Genomic DNA, 16,935 nt, shown 5'->3' on the forward strand with positions numbered 1-16,935 from the left:
GAGTCACCATCAACTCCTCTTAGAAAATACACACATACACTTGTGTGTGTCTTTCTTTAAGTGCATGTGCATTCATATATTCTATGTGTTGTTTCAGTGTTTTCAGAGGGAGAGATTCCAGTGCATTATGGGTTGAACACACTGTGATTATCAGTTATGGACAAGTTCCACTGCCAAAAAATGTCCTCTTGTATACCTTATTTACCATATTAATTCCCAAATGGCTTCTGTTGATGTCAATTTTCCCTGTTAAACATAACTGCATCCCTGCCTGATTGCAGCAACAGTGTGGCCCTTTATCACTCCAAAAAGCAAGTGAAGCATGGGTTTGAAAACACCACAGAACACGCTAGTCTTAAGCAAGGAGCAGTTCGAAATGAGGGGCCTCTGGAAATTCCTGTCTCTGAAAGGAGAGGCTTAAACCTGATATATCCCTGCCAAGGCTGCTGTAATTCCCAGCTTTACCTGGGCCAATTAAAACAGGCTGACACGACACAACACAACAAAAAGCTGCTTCCTGCTCCCGAATGGCTGGGAAATCTGAGGAGGGGACAAGACTGGAGAAACAGGGATGGGTGGGCAGGTTGTTCTGGAGGTTGCAGCTGGTGAGGGGAAATTGACATGGTTACATGGTGTAACAGACCTAGATAATGTGTGCAAAACTGCCCTGCCGCTGACATGGAAATGCGTTTATGATGGAACACAATGTTCATTAAACCATCTTTGAAAATGATTCCATGCTATTGATAATTTATCGGCTAAGATACAGATAATCGTTACACTGGCGCTTGCTGTTGTGAATATGAAGTATGTAATGGAGACAGGGTTGATCTTGGTAGTTCAGACCTGAAACATTTTCAAAACATTTCCAACATGGCAGAAGTCTGAACTGCAGGGGTGTGTCCAGAGGGGAACCCTTGGGTGTCACTGGCACCTCTGAAATCTGATTGGCCACCCCAAGTGCCACCACACTCTCTTCCACTTGCACTCTTTCAGAGGCTGTAGCCAGCTCCATTTTAAAACTATATAAAACATATGAAACTAGATGACCTAACACATCCATTGGTAACAATGTCATGCTTGGTGTCATGCCATATCTAAATGAAAATGGCTTCTGTGGGTACCCAGCAGTCTTCCCTTTACACACCTGCCAACTTTAAGCTAATCCAATACAGTTTTAGGCAAAAACATGTAGTTTTTTGCATGTGGTATAAATGTGTTATTTTCACCTGTTGTATTTGTATATTTATGCATATTGGGGTCCATACAGTTAAGTTCAATTTTAAAATCCATCAGTGATCCAGTCTGTGAGAGAAGTGAGAAAACTTGTCTTCTTTCATATCATTACAGTGCTGTTCTCCAGCAGTGACAGCACTCCCTCTGTGGACGACATACTAAATACCACACTGTTTCTACAATGGTCCTATCATGTCTGAATAACGATGATGATAACAATTTTAATTTTTAACTAAATTCATTTTTTATGTTATATTACTTAAAATCAAGAGGGCCTTACAACCCCCTGTGAAGCTTTGGTGACCCCTAGTGGTTGGGACCTACTGGTTTAGAAAGCCTGCCCAGGGATTGGAGGGTTACTAATTACTAATTACCTGTTAATTAATTTAGTCAGTAATGTAATCCATGTATCACATTATTAAAGTAACATAACTTGATTACTTTGTGTATTGGAAGATTGGAAGACAGAACTTGCACTGTACTGTGAGATTGCCCACTTTTCTGCTTTAAAGACAAAATAATGGTGATGTATTTTTACCCAATGATAATGGATAATGGATTGTCAACTGTAAGATTAGCTATGGTTTTAGTCAAGGTGAAGTGTTGTAATTTGTATGCATGGTGGTTTATTGTTCTTTATTTAGAAATGTATTTTAAAATGGTAATCCAATTAATAATTTTTTATTAAACTGCAACAGTTACCACTCCATTACGTTTCAGTAAGGCCAGTGTTTGTCTAATTAAAAGTCCAGTGTATAAAATTTAGGCGGATCTATTGGCAGATTAAGTATATAATTCATTAGTGTATGATCACACTGCACCTTCCATGAAGGTAGCCCAGAACGGACAAACCAAACACTGTGTTTAGATAAGGCCTTTCTTATTTTTTGCGAATTGTGGCCACCGTAGTGTGTCCTACACACTTCACACCCCGCTATCATTTCCAGAACATCAAATGCAGGCGCCAGCAGTATTCAGTTAGTTGCAAACTTCACTTAGATGCCACTAAATCCTATACACTGGTCCTTTAAAGAATGTCGTCTTTTGAATTTCCATCATGTCTCCCTTTAAAAATTGTTGTTCATCCAGATATTATTGGCAGATAGAAAGGCTCACTGTGGTCAGAGCCATTGCTGCTATCGTCCTCATATAACATGCAGGCACCTTGAGAGTGTCTGACACAGACACGCACACAACCCACCGTTATGATTTTCTATCTGATAAACAGCTGAGAGCAGCATACCAGGCTGTGTTTGGGTGCAGGGTGAGGGTGAGGGTGATCAGGGTGCATTGTTCAAAATGTACTGTTACATTGAAGCTAATCGCTTTAATCCACACTCACACATAGAGAGAGAGGACTATAAATGCTTCACATCAGAGCAGAATCAGTTGACCCTCTGTCCCCTCTGTCCAACTGAAATAAGTTTACATCCTACACTCTATTTGCTATCTCGAAACTCTGGATATGTCCAGATTAATCATTTTCGATCTTCACTACAAAAGTCTGAAAAGGGGTTTTCAGGATTATGTTTATTTAAATCAATTTTCAACACTTAATGGCATATACGCTGGAAGGCCAAAAGTATCTGGACACCTGGACAGAGTACATATGTAGCCATCATAGGCTGTATAAAACATTGACGTAGTCTCTGTGATATCCCCCATAGGTCTCTGAAGAGCCATAGTGAAGCTCAGTGTTGTTGGCTCTGGCTGTCGCCATTTTGGCAGTCCTGACTCCACTGGCTCCCGGCTAATCCAAAAATGGGCAAAGAGGTGGAGCGTGGATGGAGCTGAGGCAGGCTGAATGAATGCTGGTTACTGAAAACAGCCACCTGTGACGGCACCCATTTGTCACTCAAAGTGACCCGCCCTTAATTATGCATAACTTTAAGCCTTAATATTCAAACAGGTGAGTTATACATAAATTCCTCTGTACAGTTGTCATGAACGTGGAAATTAGCTATAGAGATCAAAACAGATTCTTGTAGCAGACTGAAAAGATTTTTATTTCTGCTGTAAAGCTGGCCATTTTAATATGGGGCCTCATGGAGATTGACTCACTAATGGAGCCAGCCTCTAGTGGCCGTTAGAGGAACTGCAGTTTTTGGTGCTTCTACGTTGGTTTAATTTTATAGCCACAGCGGTTGTGTCTAATGTTTACAGAAAGTAAAGACAGAAGTGATACAAAGTCATGAATAACATAGTGATAATAATATTTGATAATAGTAGAACAAATAAATGATTAGTGTAAATAATGTTTTTTCAAACTGGAAGTTGTTGTTAAAAAATTGTTATAAATGTAATACTAATATGCTAATATCCTTCCATTTGAAATGAACACCTCACATGTTAAAGCCTTAGTTGTGAGGAATAAAAACTTGCATGCACTAGTAAACACACTGGCTCGCCCACAGTTCCAGTAATACTTTCAGACACTGCCGACACCTCCTCCTATGACACACCACCATCAACCCCTACACACCTTCCAGCAGCACCCACCAGCATCAGCCTCACACCCTGTGCATTAGCACAACTGCATGTCCCTTTGATTCAACATCCATCTGAGCCAAAACATCATAAACAAGACACTGTTCCACCTGCATCACCAAACAACCACCAGCAAAACAGCTGCCGCCACCGGCAGATCACAGAAAAGAAACCGCAAGCAGCCACTTCCTGCCTCTGCAAAATAGTGGTGGCACTGTGAGAAGTCTTTACAGGCTGAAGGACAGACAGAAGTCTTCACTGTGTTTGTCATATTCAAATTTTTAATCAAATCAATCATTTTAGCCATACTGTTTAAATGTTTTCATTAGGGCTCATCATTCAAGCAGTGCATTAAGGAGGATCTATTGTCAGAAATGGAATATAATATTCATAGCTATGTTTTCATAAGTGTAGAATCACTTGAGTATAGAAATCATTGTGTTTGTTACCTTAGAATTAGTCTTTTATGTCTACAGACACTGTGAGTTGCCTTCTATGGAAGCTGCAACGCTCTAGATTCATTATTCACTTTTTCACACATTTTTGTGGCCACTCAAGTTTCTCCCCTGCGCTTGGAGGCGGAGGGGTAAGCGAGGGAGGTGCGATCTGCAACACCACCGCCACTAAATCCTACACAGGTAATCCCTAACACATCTGGAGATACATGGTTTTCACTGGACAGAAAGGGTGTAAAAATAAACAAACTAGCCATCAAATGTAGTAGCCAGTTAGCACCAAGCAGCATTCATATATAACTCACCCGTTTAAATTATATTAAGGCTTAAAGTTATTAGGGGCATGGCCACTTTGAGTGACAGGTGGGTGCTGTCACAGGTGACGCCCATTTTTAATCATACAGTATTATTTAAACATGGTTGATGCTGAACAAACATCACCTTCATTGACTATAAAAGCAACTTTAATCAGATTTACTTTTATTCAAACAGCTGAAGCTCTTTTCTTAGGTTATATAATGTATGGTACAAACTCTTGTTTTTTACTACGTAGACAATGAATACAGCCTGAATTTAAATGTTTTTAAATAATAGCAGTTTAGATCATAATTGTACAGAAAAATTGCAAAGAAATTCCACGATTACTCTACACTTCTACCTTCATTTTCATTGGGTTGGCACCAATAGGCTAACATCAGGTTGTAAAACGTATATGGTAACACTAAGAAAGAACGGGGTGTCATAAAGCCTGTGCTCCCATTGAGCTCTGGTGGCTTTGATTTTAATTTAATTTAACACTTTCTCTTTTTCACTCCATTGCAATTAATTCTTTTTTCCATCTCGGCGGCACAAAGAGGTCTTATGATCAGCCATATAGAGGGGGATCCCACACAAGTGGCGCCATTGGAGCAGCACCCGAACTTTTCACACTGTCTTCGCTCATGGCTAAACACAGAGGGGGAAAAAAGCATCAAAGAGAAAGGACCCTGACCATCACTCCCAACTCCCAAGATTCCCCTCTGTTCCTTTAGAAAGGGAGCCCTTCTTGTTTTTTTTTTTACAATCAAACGGCCAGGCGAGGATTCCTGACATTCCTGGAACTGAAAAGAGCGGGGTGAAATGTCTGCGTCGGGGTGGACGCTCTGTTATACAAATTGCAGCGGTATTGTCTTTGCGGTGCACGCGTGTATGTGACATTTTGAAGGTGCTCATTGTTGATGGGTCCCACCAGTTAGCGCCCCTCCTCTTCGCCGTCTCTGCCAGGAAAGCCCACATTCCTCCTGCTGCAGCGGGCGCAGAGGTGCGGGGTAAATTGGGTGGATGTGCAGCAGGTTGTGTGGCTCCCCTCTGTTTGTTTTAGGGTGAGTAAAAACCTCAGCAGGGCGGGTTTTTTTCTACCTGTCTGATGGCTTTTGACGAGAGGGCCTGTTTCCCAGTGCGTCCCCAGGCTCCTGTTTAGAGCTCAGACTTAACTTTACAACAGCCTCCAGCCACTTGTGTCACAAAAACACACACACACACACACACACACACACAGCTTTTTACTGTCCCCACACTAAAGGATAATTCCCTTAGCTTCTTCTGTTTTTTTTTTTTTTTCAACATTGTCAATTCATTAATGATTCTTCTCACAGCTTGTGTGTGTGTGTGGCCCCTAAAGCCAACCTGACTCCTGCAGTGAGACAGACTGGCTGAAATCAGGACTTAGACCCTGTGTGTCACACAGCCAGTAGCCCCTTCATAACAATCACTAAGTCTGTGCCCCCTAGGGCCACCAGTCTGCCCATCTCACAAAGTAGCTGCCACACTGCAGCGTTCTCAACTGGCAAAATTATTTCCCTCCTAAAACCATTTCCATTTGAATCCTTGTTGTTTTAATGATGCCTTTTACATCAGGCTTAAAGGATCATTGTCATTAGGGTTAGGGTTACAACCTGGGTTCTGTTGTTGTTTTGGCCATTTGGTGTTTCTGTTATGATTACATTCTCCATCCAAATTAAATAAGCTGCACAATTTCTTTCCAGTATACCATGCTTACATTCCCAAAAGGTTTTATCTATCTTAATAATAACAACTTTATTTATATAGCAACTTGTAAAAACAAAGTTGCTTTACAGTAAAAACATCAAATTAGATCCAGAGCTACAGTGTGTAACATTTAGAAGGCTCTACTGTCAGAATGGAATAGTATATTAGTGTATAATCACCTGAAAATAATAATTGTTGTGTTTTTGTTAATTTAGAATGAGCCGTTTTTATCTATCACAGGTCACCTTCTGTGGACGCTGCCATGTTAAACAGTTTCTACAGTAGCCCAGAACAAACAAACCAAACTCTGGCTGCAGATAGGGCCCCCATGCCATTTCCCACACATTTTGTGGCCACCATAGTTTCTCCTTTACACTTGGAAGGGGAGGATGAAGCGAGGGAGTTCCAATGTGCAACTAAACCACTAGATGCCTCCTACACACTGGGCCTTGTAAGATATGAAAGATAAAATAATATAAATAATACACAACGAATACCATCAGTTATGAAACAGCCATATGATAAATGTGAGACTGGAGAAAAGATTTAAAGGAGGATAATGATTTGTCCCCAGGAGGGAGTCACACTGAAACCCCAGTCACCTTTGGTGGCAAGGTAAGATTTGGGAGCCATTGGTAGGGCCCTGCCATGCAGATTGCAACTAACTAAATACAGCTATAGGAGAAACTACAGTGGCTCTCAAAAGGCCCTATGTAGAGCCAGTGTTTGGTTTGTAGAAACATGGAGGTTCAACATAGATCCTCCACGGAAGAGGCTTCCTCTGTAGATAAACAGTTAATTCTAAGATAACAAAAACACAATGATTCTTATCTTCAGGTGATTATACACTAATGAAAACATACCTATGAATATTATATTATATTTCTGATAATAGATTGGTAAATGGACCTGTACTTGTATAGCGCCTCTCTAGTCTTCTGACCACGTGCCACATTCACCCTTTCACACACATTCACTCAGTGATGGCAAAGTCCATCGAACAGAAACTAACTCATTCACACACATTCACACACCGATGCACGACATCAGGAGATATTTGTTCAAGGATACTTCGACATGTGTGCAGGAGGAACTGGGGATCGAACCAACAACCTTCCAATTAAGCCGCCCAGATTCAATTCAATTCAATTTTATTTGTATAGTGCCAATTCGCAAGCACTTGGCGACGGGGGCAAGGAAACACTGCCTTTTAAGAGGCAGAAACCTAGGACAGACCCCGGCTCTAGGTGGGTGGTCGTCTGCCTCGACCAGTTGGGAGAGAGAGACAGACAGACGGACAGGCAGAAAGAGAGAGAGAGAGAGAGAACAGAGGTAACAACAGAAGGACAGAGACAGGATCCTCCTCAATGTTACACACTGGACCTGTTGTCATTCTATGCTTGGGCATTGTCAGCATTTTATATCAACTGCATCTTTCAGGCATGTGACCTATGTTCGTAATGTGCTGTGTACCTATGGTGATTTACAAGTCACTCGACTAACACTCACTTAAGTAAGATGGGGGAGATCTGGGAACATGGCCACATCTATGCAACTAAATCTGAGGAGTCAAGAAACAGGAGCAGTCAGTCCATCACAAGTTAACCACAGGTTATCCAGATGATATAAACCACTCAAACTGAAACACCCTGCACCTGCCACTAGACTGCTGCAGCCGGTCCATAATGCTGCTGCCCCTCTGGTGCTCCCTGCTGTTTAACTCTCAAATGCTCATGTCAAACTTTTAATGGCACTAAAACATACTGGAATCCCTTTACCTTACATTTTGGAATCTATACTAGTTCAACACACCCGGATAACGTTTTTTTGAGGGGGATACAATGGCCAAGCTGAGCCTTCAGCCATGGTGACTGGCTTAGGATATTGGAATGACTGGAGAGATGTGGGCACAATAACTGTTACTGTAAGGGTCTTCACCTCTCTAAACCCTCTCCAGTGGCTCCCTGTGGCTTTGACAAAAACTTATATGGAAATGAATAATTATTTTCATTTGTTAATCTTGTTGGTGTAAAGTGATTATTACATTCTACAATTTTAAAAATGTGTACCTATTACACCCAAAATTAAATTTCTTCAACTCCAATTTGTGTCATACATTACGTCCTGACCTGACACCGTTTCCTCCACATTTTACCTAAATAGCAGTGGCTACTAGTCTTGAGTCTCCCTAGCTAGGCTAGGCCCCCTGGGGTAAAAGGAAATTACAGAAATGACATGCATTTCTTTATTGTTCCTTTGTTTTGCATTTACCGGGAATGTGCCTCCCATGACCCCAAAACTGAGGTCCATGACAAGCTACACCCCTACTTAACCTACTCCACATGCAGTATGGCATTACTACAGTTCCACTGATTTGTGCTTGATGACTTTAACAGTAACTGACACACGCCACCCTGTCATTCACCCTCACAACCCTTTGAGGACAGACGCTTATGACTCAGCCAGTCAGCTATGTTCTAGAGCCTGCCATGTGACGCTTTCCAGTCAGGCATGCTTGAGGCCAGACTCAGGTATTCAGCATTACGGACCCAGACGAGCAACAGACAGGATGGTCAGATCAGAACATCACACCGCTGCTCGCTAACAGATACAGTCACTTTGACAGATTATATGCTTACGCCTCCATCCTGTAATCACACGCGGCCCATAAAAGCCAGTGACCTACCAATTTGAGAATCCCTGCTGTTTTGCACGGTGCACCAGCTCATCGCATGGTGCTATTACTGGCTTTAAGATCCATGCACAGATGTCAGGTCCATTTTATGGAAACCTAGCTTTTATTTTCTTCTCACATTTGTTTTTCAAACTGGTTTTTCAGAGCTAGTGTGAAGGATTTCAGAGGGTAGGGTTATGAATTGATGATCTCTTTTTAGTTAGAGAGCTGGTGCTGTGATGGAGACATCATTATTTAGTTATGAATGAACAGGCTCGTATCCCTTTGGCTTGAATGAGTTTCTTTTTGTGTGGCATGTGCTAAGCTCCTTGGTTTTAGTGGTAAGGGGAAAACGAGGGGTCACTACCCCACACAGACACAAACTCAGCCTCATCACAGACTCCCCATTGGCCTGGGCTTAGTCATGAGACCCTGGCAATGAGAAAGCTCTCACCCAATAAGGCGACCTGTGGGGAAAGCCCTGGTCCAATAAGAAGGCCCCCTGGGGTAAGGCTGGGGGATTACCAGCCTGAGCCTGTGGATTGAGCTCCAGGGCGAGGGAGGGGGGCACGAGTCGAAGCACAGGGCCGCTCGGTCGCCAAGGCCAGCGGCCTCCTTTAAATGGTTGCTACGGGGCAGGTATCAAACGTGCGAGAGTCGCACACAGTCACGGTCATGGAGGGTATTAAATGGCAACAAAGAGACAGTTATTCTGCAATAATCCGCCCTGCTGAGTGCAAGTTATTCTCCAATAATCAAGAGGCGAGGAGCAAGCGGGACAGCGCTGTGATCACAAGAGCATGGTGCTGCATGGAGCTCACACACATTCCACACACACACACACACACACACACACACACACACACACACACACACACACAGGTCACACCACATCAACCCAGACACACAAACTTTATTTATCACTTGTACATACACACAACTTATGTGTGTCCCCAGGCCCACATTCAGAGCCGTGTCCACTAATCCAGGATCACTGACACGCAGACAACACTGTGTCAGTTCAAGTACACACAATTTCACTGAAGATGGGAAATGTAACTTGAAATGCTATAATACAAGTATGAAAAACGGTCATGGTAGTAATAATAAGATAATATATAAAATATATATAATAATAAAAACATGACAAAATTCTGTTCATTCAAATGTGTCCAGGCTAATTACTAATACATTTCCTTAATATATTAGTTACCGCCCAGAAATAATAGTGACAGCTGTACTTTTGTTGTCACCTCCTACAATCACATCCTCAGATTCATTTTTATAATCGTGAATGTCATCAAGCAGGAAGCTAGCTTGGAAGAAACTCTTACAGCTGGATATATTCCCATTACTTTGTTTTTTTACAAAAAGAACTGGATTTTAATCGGGGACATCAGGATACAAGAAACAAAGAACTGATGAAGCTTGTGGCTGATATGTGGTGGATGAAATGTTTGACTCTCCATCTTTCAGACAGATCATTGGGTAAATGCACACAGGCAACAGGAGAGCCCCAGGTATAAAAGAACTTGCAAAATAGACTTTATGTCTCTAAATAAGAGACGTTCTTTAAAAGATTGTGTCTCTGCATCAGTTTGAGCCAGATGTGTTTTTCATCTAGCCTATAACCTTTATGGACTCACAAAAAGCTGTTAGTTTAAACCTTTAGCTGCTCTTACCGGGCGATTACCCTGACACTAACACAGAGGAACACATAAAGTCTGAATTTGTGGGATGTAGCAGAAAAGTAATACAACTGGTACTGTAACTAGATAAGTAATGATATTACTTTTGAAAAGAATAACGTGTAATGAATAATAAATTACAGTTTTTGAGTAACAAGCCCAACGCTGATCATGAATCTATGCTCTAAATTTTATGCATTTGGTCCCAGTTGTCACTTACAGTGCAAGCATTGTGCCTCTTTCTGTGTCTGTATAAAGCCATAATGAGCATTTTCATGAAAAACAGCTACTGTATGTCAGTATGACAAGAAGCCATCACTTTACCAGACAGATGAAGCCAGCTGTGTTACAGATTCTATGTCTGAGAAGAGCATATGACTGATCTTTGAATTTTTGGGGAGAAAGGACGGAATTACCAATTTTGTGGGATTTAGCAGAAAAGTAATATAACTAGTACTGAAACTAATTACTGTTGGCGGGGAGTAATAAGAAAAGTAATGATTACTTTTGCATGGAGTTCTATAGGAAAATACCACTCAACATCAACCCTGCCCCCACAGTGAAATGCATTTTAAATGAAGCCAACTGCAAATTGACTTATCACTTTTTTCACTGCCCTTTGTCACATTTATTCTTTAGTTCTACTTCATGTCACATGGGAATTATCGTATTCTACATGTGAAAAAGCACATGTTAATTTCTCCTTTTCTCTCCTCCCCCTCCATCCCCCTCTCCTCCGTCAGGTCGGAGTGTGTGTGCAGTCTGGGCACACAGTTTCGTCGCGGGGCCGGCGTGTTGGACATGGTGTTTGAGTCTCCGTTCCAGCTCTTTACCTGCGGCTATGATACCTTCATTCGACTCTGGGACCTCCGGCTCCCACGGTACGCCCACCGCCATCTTGCTTTTGTCAGGTTCAGCTTGAACTGTTAGTGTTCCTTAGGATTTTATCTTGAGACCATAACTGCACATTACATCCTGTTAGTATGCAGCAATCAAACAGTTTTAACAAATGGTCCTAACATATTTCCAACCGCAGTGTATGTCAGAGAATGTGGGATCTGCTTGGTAAATATGGACCGCTACAGTGCATCTACTGTACAGAGCTTTAGATCTTTACCACAACAGATCAAAGGTACCATTCGGGTTCTTAGCAACCTTTTGGGGAGCTGGCGTTGTACAGTAACAAACTTACACATGGTGGGGTTTTGGGTTGGTGGTCCAATATTTTAGATTTAGTGTGTTAGATTTGAACACTTTGAGGCCAACAGCTGAAGCACTTAAAGCAGTTGAAGTGTAAGAATTTAAAAGGGGTGGAGGTGTCATTTTCAAAGTGTAATCATTCTACTTTAAACCCAGTAGGCAGTTAATGGAATCTCGGACGATTTGGCCTCCGGGGGCAATAGCCATTGTTTAGGGGATTCCGGTGTATCCAGAAAGCAGATATCCGGGCTGAGGCATCCTCTGCATTCCAATTGGCAACTTGATTCACGAAAATGACCAGAAAGACACATTTCAGCTAAAATCTATAAACACATATCTGCATATGAATGCAGATACATTCAAGTACAGAAATAAAAGACTAAATCCTTGTCAGACGAAAGCTGATGGGTGATGAGATTGTATTGCAGCCAATGCGTTTAGCCTTTTTTGTTAACTGTTAACCTGCATGTGACCAAAGCCTGCTCAAACATGATAAGTCATTACAACTCGGACTTCAAATGGAAACCAGGGGCCGAATTCATTAAACTTAATAAAGTTTCTCCTAGTGATTTTGAGTAAATTCTGATTTTAGAAGGACTAGGACTTCCTGCAAGAAAGATTTAGGCTAAGTTGGCAGCTCTCGGAATGTTTGTGAATACTGCCCCAGCACACTTCCAGTGCTAAAATCTCAGTCACTTGCCTATAGATTCAGCATTCATATGCAGATAGCTGTTTGTAGGTATTAGTTTGTATGTAAACCATACTAATAGCTGAAAAGTAAGCACTGAAATCAGAGTAAGACATTTAAGTGACTGAAATGTCAGTTGAAGTGCTATAAGATTAATAAAAGCATATATAGATAAAAGCATTTAAAAGTGAAACTGAAAGCAGTATTTCTACAGTCCTGTCTATAGTGTGTGCTAGGGCTGCTCGAATACGTCAAAAATCATGATGCTGATTATTTTGGTCAATACTGTGATCAAATTTCTTTTACTCGATTACTTATTGAAACATCACACATTTATTTTATTTTATTCCACATGTCGAGCTAACCAGGTGAACATCGTGCATTTATTTAGTTTTTTTAAAAAGGTCTCTTTCCGTCATAACCTGAATCAAACCCACAATGGCAAGTCCAACCATCGGATTATCTTGGGTCTTGTCCATCATAGGTGTAAATCTTAAGTGAGCCAGTCAGCACGCTAATATTACAGCATATTCCTGCACGAATAGTTTGGTTACTTTATGAGAATATCTACTGTCTTTAAATTTGAACACTTATCTCATAAAAACCTTAGGTCCCTGCCTTCCTTAGATCTTCTTGTCAAGATGGAAAAGCATCAGACATAACATTGAGACCGTGGTGTAGGAATCATCCCAAGCCTACTGTTCTATTTCCAGCAGTGTGAGCACATGGAGCTAACCTGCAGCCCTGTGGTGTCCATATTAATGCAGCAGCCCTCACTTCACTATATGCCAGCAGGGACCCTAACATGGCTGGAAAAGGGGCAGCATTAGTTTTAGGGTTAGAGGGGCGTCAGGCCGTATTTCTGGGGGATCAGTCAAGTAAGACAAATCAGATCTGATTGTCAGATCGCTCTGGGGACTCTGAAAGGGGTTGGGTTGGGGTGAAGGTTGGCAGAGGGGGGTCCCTCTTTAGATATCAATAATTCATACGGTCAAATCTAACCGGCCCTCGAAAAGCTCCCAGGGTCGTGCTGGAGATTCGGGTTGTCTGGAAGTTGGGGAGAAATGCTCTGCAATAGACAAAAAGGAGATTCATGGTGCTTAATAGATCTAGTGAATGATCAGTTTGACTGTGAATGCTAGTTATCATTGTTTCTTCTATAGGAACAATTCACTAACAGTCAGATCAAATGATTAAAAATGAAATGATTAAAATACAACAAACTATGTTGTAATATAATACATTTTCTGAAAATTCTAATGAAGAGCTGCCCTGACAATATAACTGTCTTTGGTTAATTCTGCAAATTGAATACCTACATTGCAGTAATATAAACATATTATATATTGCAATAAATCAGTCCTGCTCACTGATTTGCAAAATTGCTCTGATACAACCAGAAATATTAAACCGATAGTTGCCATGGTATGAACAGCTAAAATAATATATATGCAACAGTTAAAATGTGTATGTTGTCTCATCGTATATAACATATTGCCAAACCTTAACGGTAATAAAAAAGGCATGATGGGTATTTGGTGATAAATATCAGATATAGTGTTACATAATTACAAATTAAAGTTACATTATCACAAATCAAAGCTAGCCAGTAACTCAGTGAATGCATCATGTTATCCTTCCACAAATGACTGATGTCCCAATTAATGGTTCTAACTATGCTTTAAAGGACCAGTGTGTAGGATTTAGTGACATCTAGTGGGGGAAGTTTTAAATTGCAACTAACTGAACACTGCTGGCGTCTACATTTGACAACCTGGGAATGAGAACAGGAAATGTGAAAGACCCTGTATAGAGCCAGTGTTTGGTTTGTCTCATTCTAATGTAACAAAAACACAATGATTCCTATTTTCAGGTGATTGTACACAAAGTTTCCATTAGTCCTCTATGACAGTGAACTGAATATCTTTGTTTTGTGGACAAAACACCTTGGGCTTTGGGAAACACTGATTGACATTTTTCACCATTTTCTGACATTTTCTGAACCAAACAACTAATGGATTAATCAGGAAAATGATGTACAGATTGATCATCATCATTGATTGGTTAGTTGAAGCCCTACCTATCACCTAGCCACACATCTTAGATTGCTATCTCTCCATGATGTTTTATATGTTTTTATATAATTCTGTTATTGCGAGTATAGATTAAATCAGAATTCAAGGTGTGTGTGTGTGTGTGTGTGTGTGTGTGTGTGTGTGTGTGTGTGTGTGTGTGTGTGTGTGTGTGTGTGTGTGTGTGTGTGTGTGTGTGTGTGTGTGTGGTTTGTGTGTACCGTTTCTGTACAGTTTGTGTTTTTCACTTTCAGGATGACAGTGGGTGACCTCCCCCATAGAGGTGTGCATTTGTATGTTTTATCTGTGTGTGTGTGTGTGTGTAAGAGAGAGAGAGAGAGAGACCTCCAGACATCTCTGCTGCCCCATTGTCTGCCCCTGGTGTCTCTCCATCACTTATTGATGAGGCTGCACTAATGGAGGATCGATGTCTATTGGCAGAAAATACTTATCCCCAAAATACTTCCCCTCTCCTAACCACAGCCACCACCACCCTGCTCTACTGCACACACACACACACACACACACACACACACACACACACACACACACACACACACACACACACTTCCTTGTTAACTACAGTATTGGGTGTTCCTGTAAACAAGAGATGGAGTTTCAGCATTGTCTCCAAACCTCTACAACATACACACAGATGTGATCTCACCTGTGTTGTTGCAGTTCACATTGTTTGAAACTTTTATTTGAAGTGATTTTTATGAGCCACATCGTGTGATTGTGCTTTTAGCTGGCTAGCTTGCTTACTAACACGGACAAATGAATAGCTAGCTAACATCTAAAGCCTCACTATAGTTTACTTTAGTTGACCAACGATTATATGTCTCAGGAGGAGTTTTTCGTTCATTGTGCTTCATTTGTGTGAACTTACTCTGCACTATGCACTGCCGCTTTAATTTGTCCAGTGCATTTTGGTCCCCCTGCAGAAAAATAAATCTGTTAAAAAGGTCTATGGAGAGGGGTTCTGGTGGTGTATGGTTAAGGCGGATGTAATGTAATCATAATCTCCCTGGGAGTTGTCTTCTCCACCATTGCTGTCATTGCAGTCAGTTTCTCCCTGCAGTGTTCATGGTTCAGGAGGTTTCTACCGGGAGCCCCATTATCCACAGAGGTCTCCTCAGAGGTCTCCTCCTCTCCAAAACAATTAAAACCGCTAAAAACACTGAATAAAACTGTTCCACCTTAAAAATCACTGCTTCTCCCTCGCTGTTGAGCAGTCTTTGTCAGTAAAACCCCAGACACACTGCAGTGCATTTGGGAAGATTCTTTCAAGGAAGAAGCATCTTCAACAAGTCATTACGTGCTGCTACAGAAAAAAACAAATATCCTCTTCATCTCTACTCATCTCATCAAACTCTCCCATCCTTCCCAACAGGAAGTGTGTGATGGAGTGGGAGGAGCCTCATGACAGCGCCCTGTACTGCATCCAGACAGACGGAAATCACATGATTGCCAGCGGCTCCTCGTACTACGGCGTTGTAAGACTCTGGGACAAACGGCAGACTGAATGCCTGCAGGTGTGTACATATATCCCCAGGACATATACAGTGAGAGTTTAAAACAAGATTTTATGAGCTGAATTCCAGATGTGAAACAATAAACGTAATGCTGTTTGCAGTTCTTCCAGCTGAGCACAGACCCGGTGAGCAGCCCGGTGTACTGCCTGAGGTTCAGCAGCTCTCACCTGTACGCAGCGCTGGCCACCACCCTGCACTCACTGGACTTCAGCCAGAACCCTGTCTACATCAGATGATACACACACACACACACACACACACACACACACACACACACACACACACTCTCTGTTCAATAAAGCTGTCTATTTTCACAATGAATGTTTTCCCATTTTCAATTTAACTGCTGATCCACCAATCAGTTCTGTGCTCTGCTGTTGGTTTTGGAAGAACTGAGCATTTCTACATGTCAAGCTATGAGTGTAAGTGTTTAAAGGGACACTCCAGTGATCCTGACTCTATCTCCAAACTCCTAACTGGAGAGCATCTTTCATTGGTAAATGTTTGTGTCTTTCAGACTCTGCACCCCAGGTTCATAGTGCAGGCTTTCTGTTCATGCTGGAGAGAAAGGAGAGATAGTTACATGTGATGCATTTAAAATAATTCCATCTAAAGTCTGACTAAAACCTCAACTAATTCAAAGTAGCCTGTAGAAGTCTAAAAAGGTGAGTTTCCACAGCTGAACATTGGAGTATTTGTTAAATTCAGACACATAGGTGCTGTGTGGAAGTGCTGTGCTCTGTCTGTCTGTCCTCTCGCAGCACCTTCACTTTCACTTCACTCAGTAAAATAATTAAGAACTGCTTCCAAAATAAGGTTAGGGATAGAGGATACATTTTATTACTGATTTGCTGCATATATACACAGATTTA

At 41.5% G+C, this 16,935-nt stretch overlaps 1 protein-coding gene across 1 annotated transcript in view; it reads left to right on the plus strand.

Annotated features, from left to right (window-relative positions):
* fbxw4 (F-box and WD repeat domain containing 4) overlaps positions 1 to 16,384 on the plus strand; it is a 52,703-nt gene extending 36,319 nt beyond the window's left edge. Inside the window, exons 7-9 of the mRNA XM_051424103.1 lie at positions 11,312 to 11,449; positions 15,922 to 16,063; positions 16,165 to 16,384. Coding sequence (XP_051280063.1) covers positions 11,312 to 11,449; positions 15,922 to 16,063; positions 16,165 to 16,299 — 415 coding nt within the window. The 3' untranslated portion in view covers positions 16,300 to 16,384. The remainder of the gene's footprint in view (positions 1 to 11,311; positions 11,450 to 15,921; positions 16,064 to 16,164) is intronic.
* Positions 16,385 to 16,935: the final 551 nt, after the last annotated feature.

Source organism: Dicentrarchus labrax, unplaced genomic scaffold (genome assembly GCF_905237075.1).
Source record: "Dicentrarchus labrax unplaced genomic scaffold, dlabrax2021, whole genome shotgun sequence".
Classification (NCBI taxonomy): Eukaryota; Metazoa; Chordata; class Actinopteri; family Moronidae; genus Dicentrarchus; species Dicentrarchus labrax.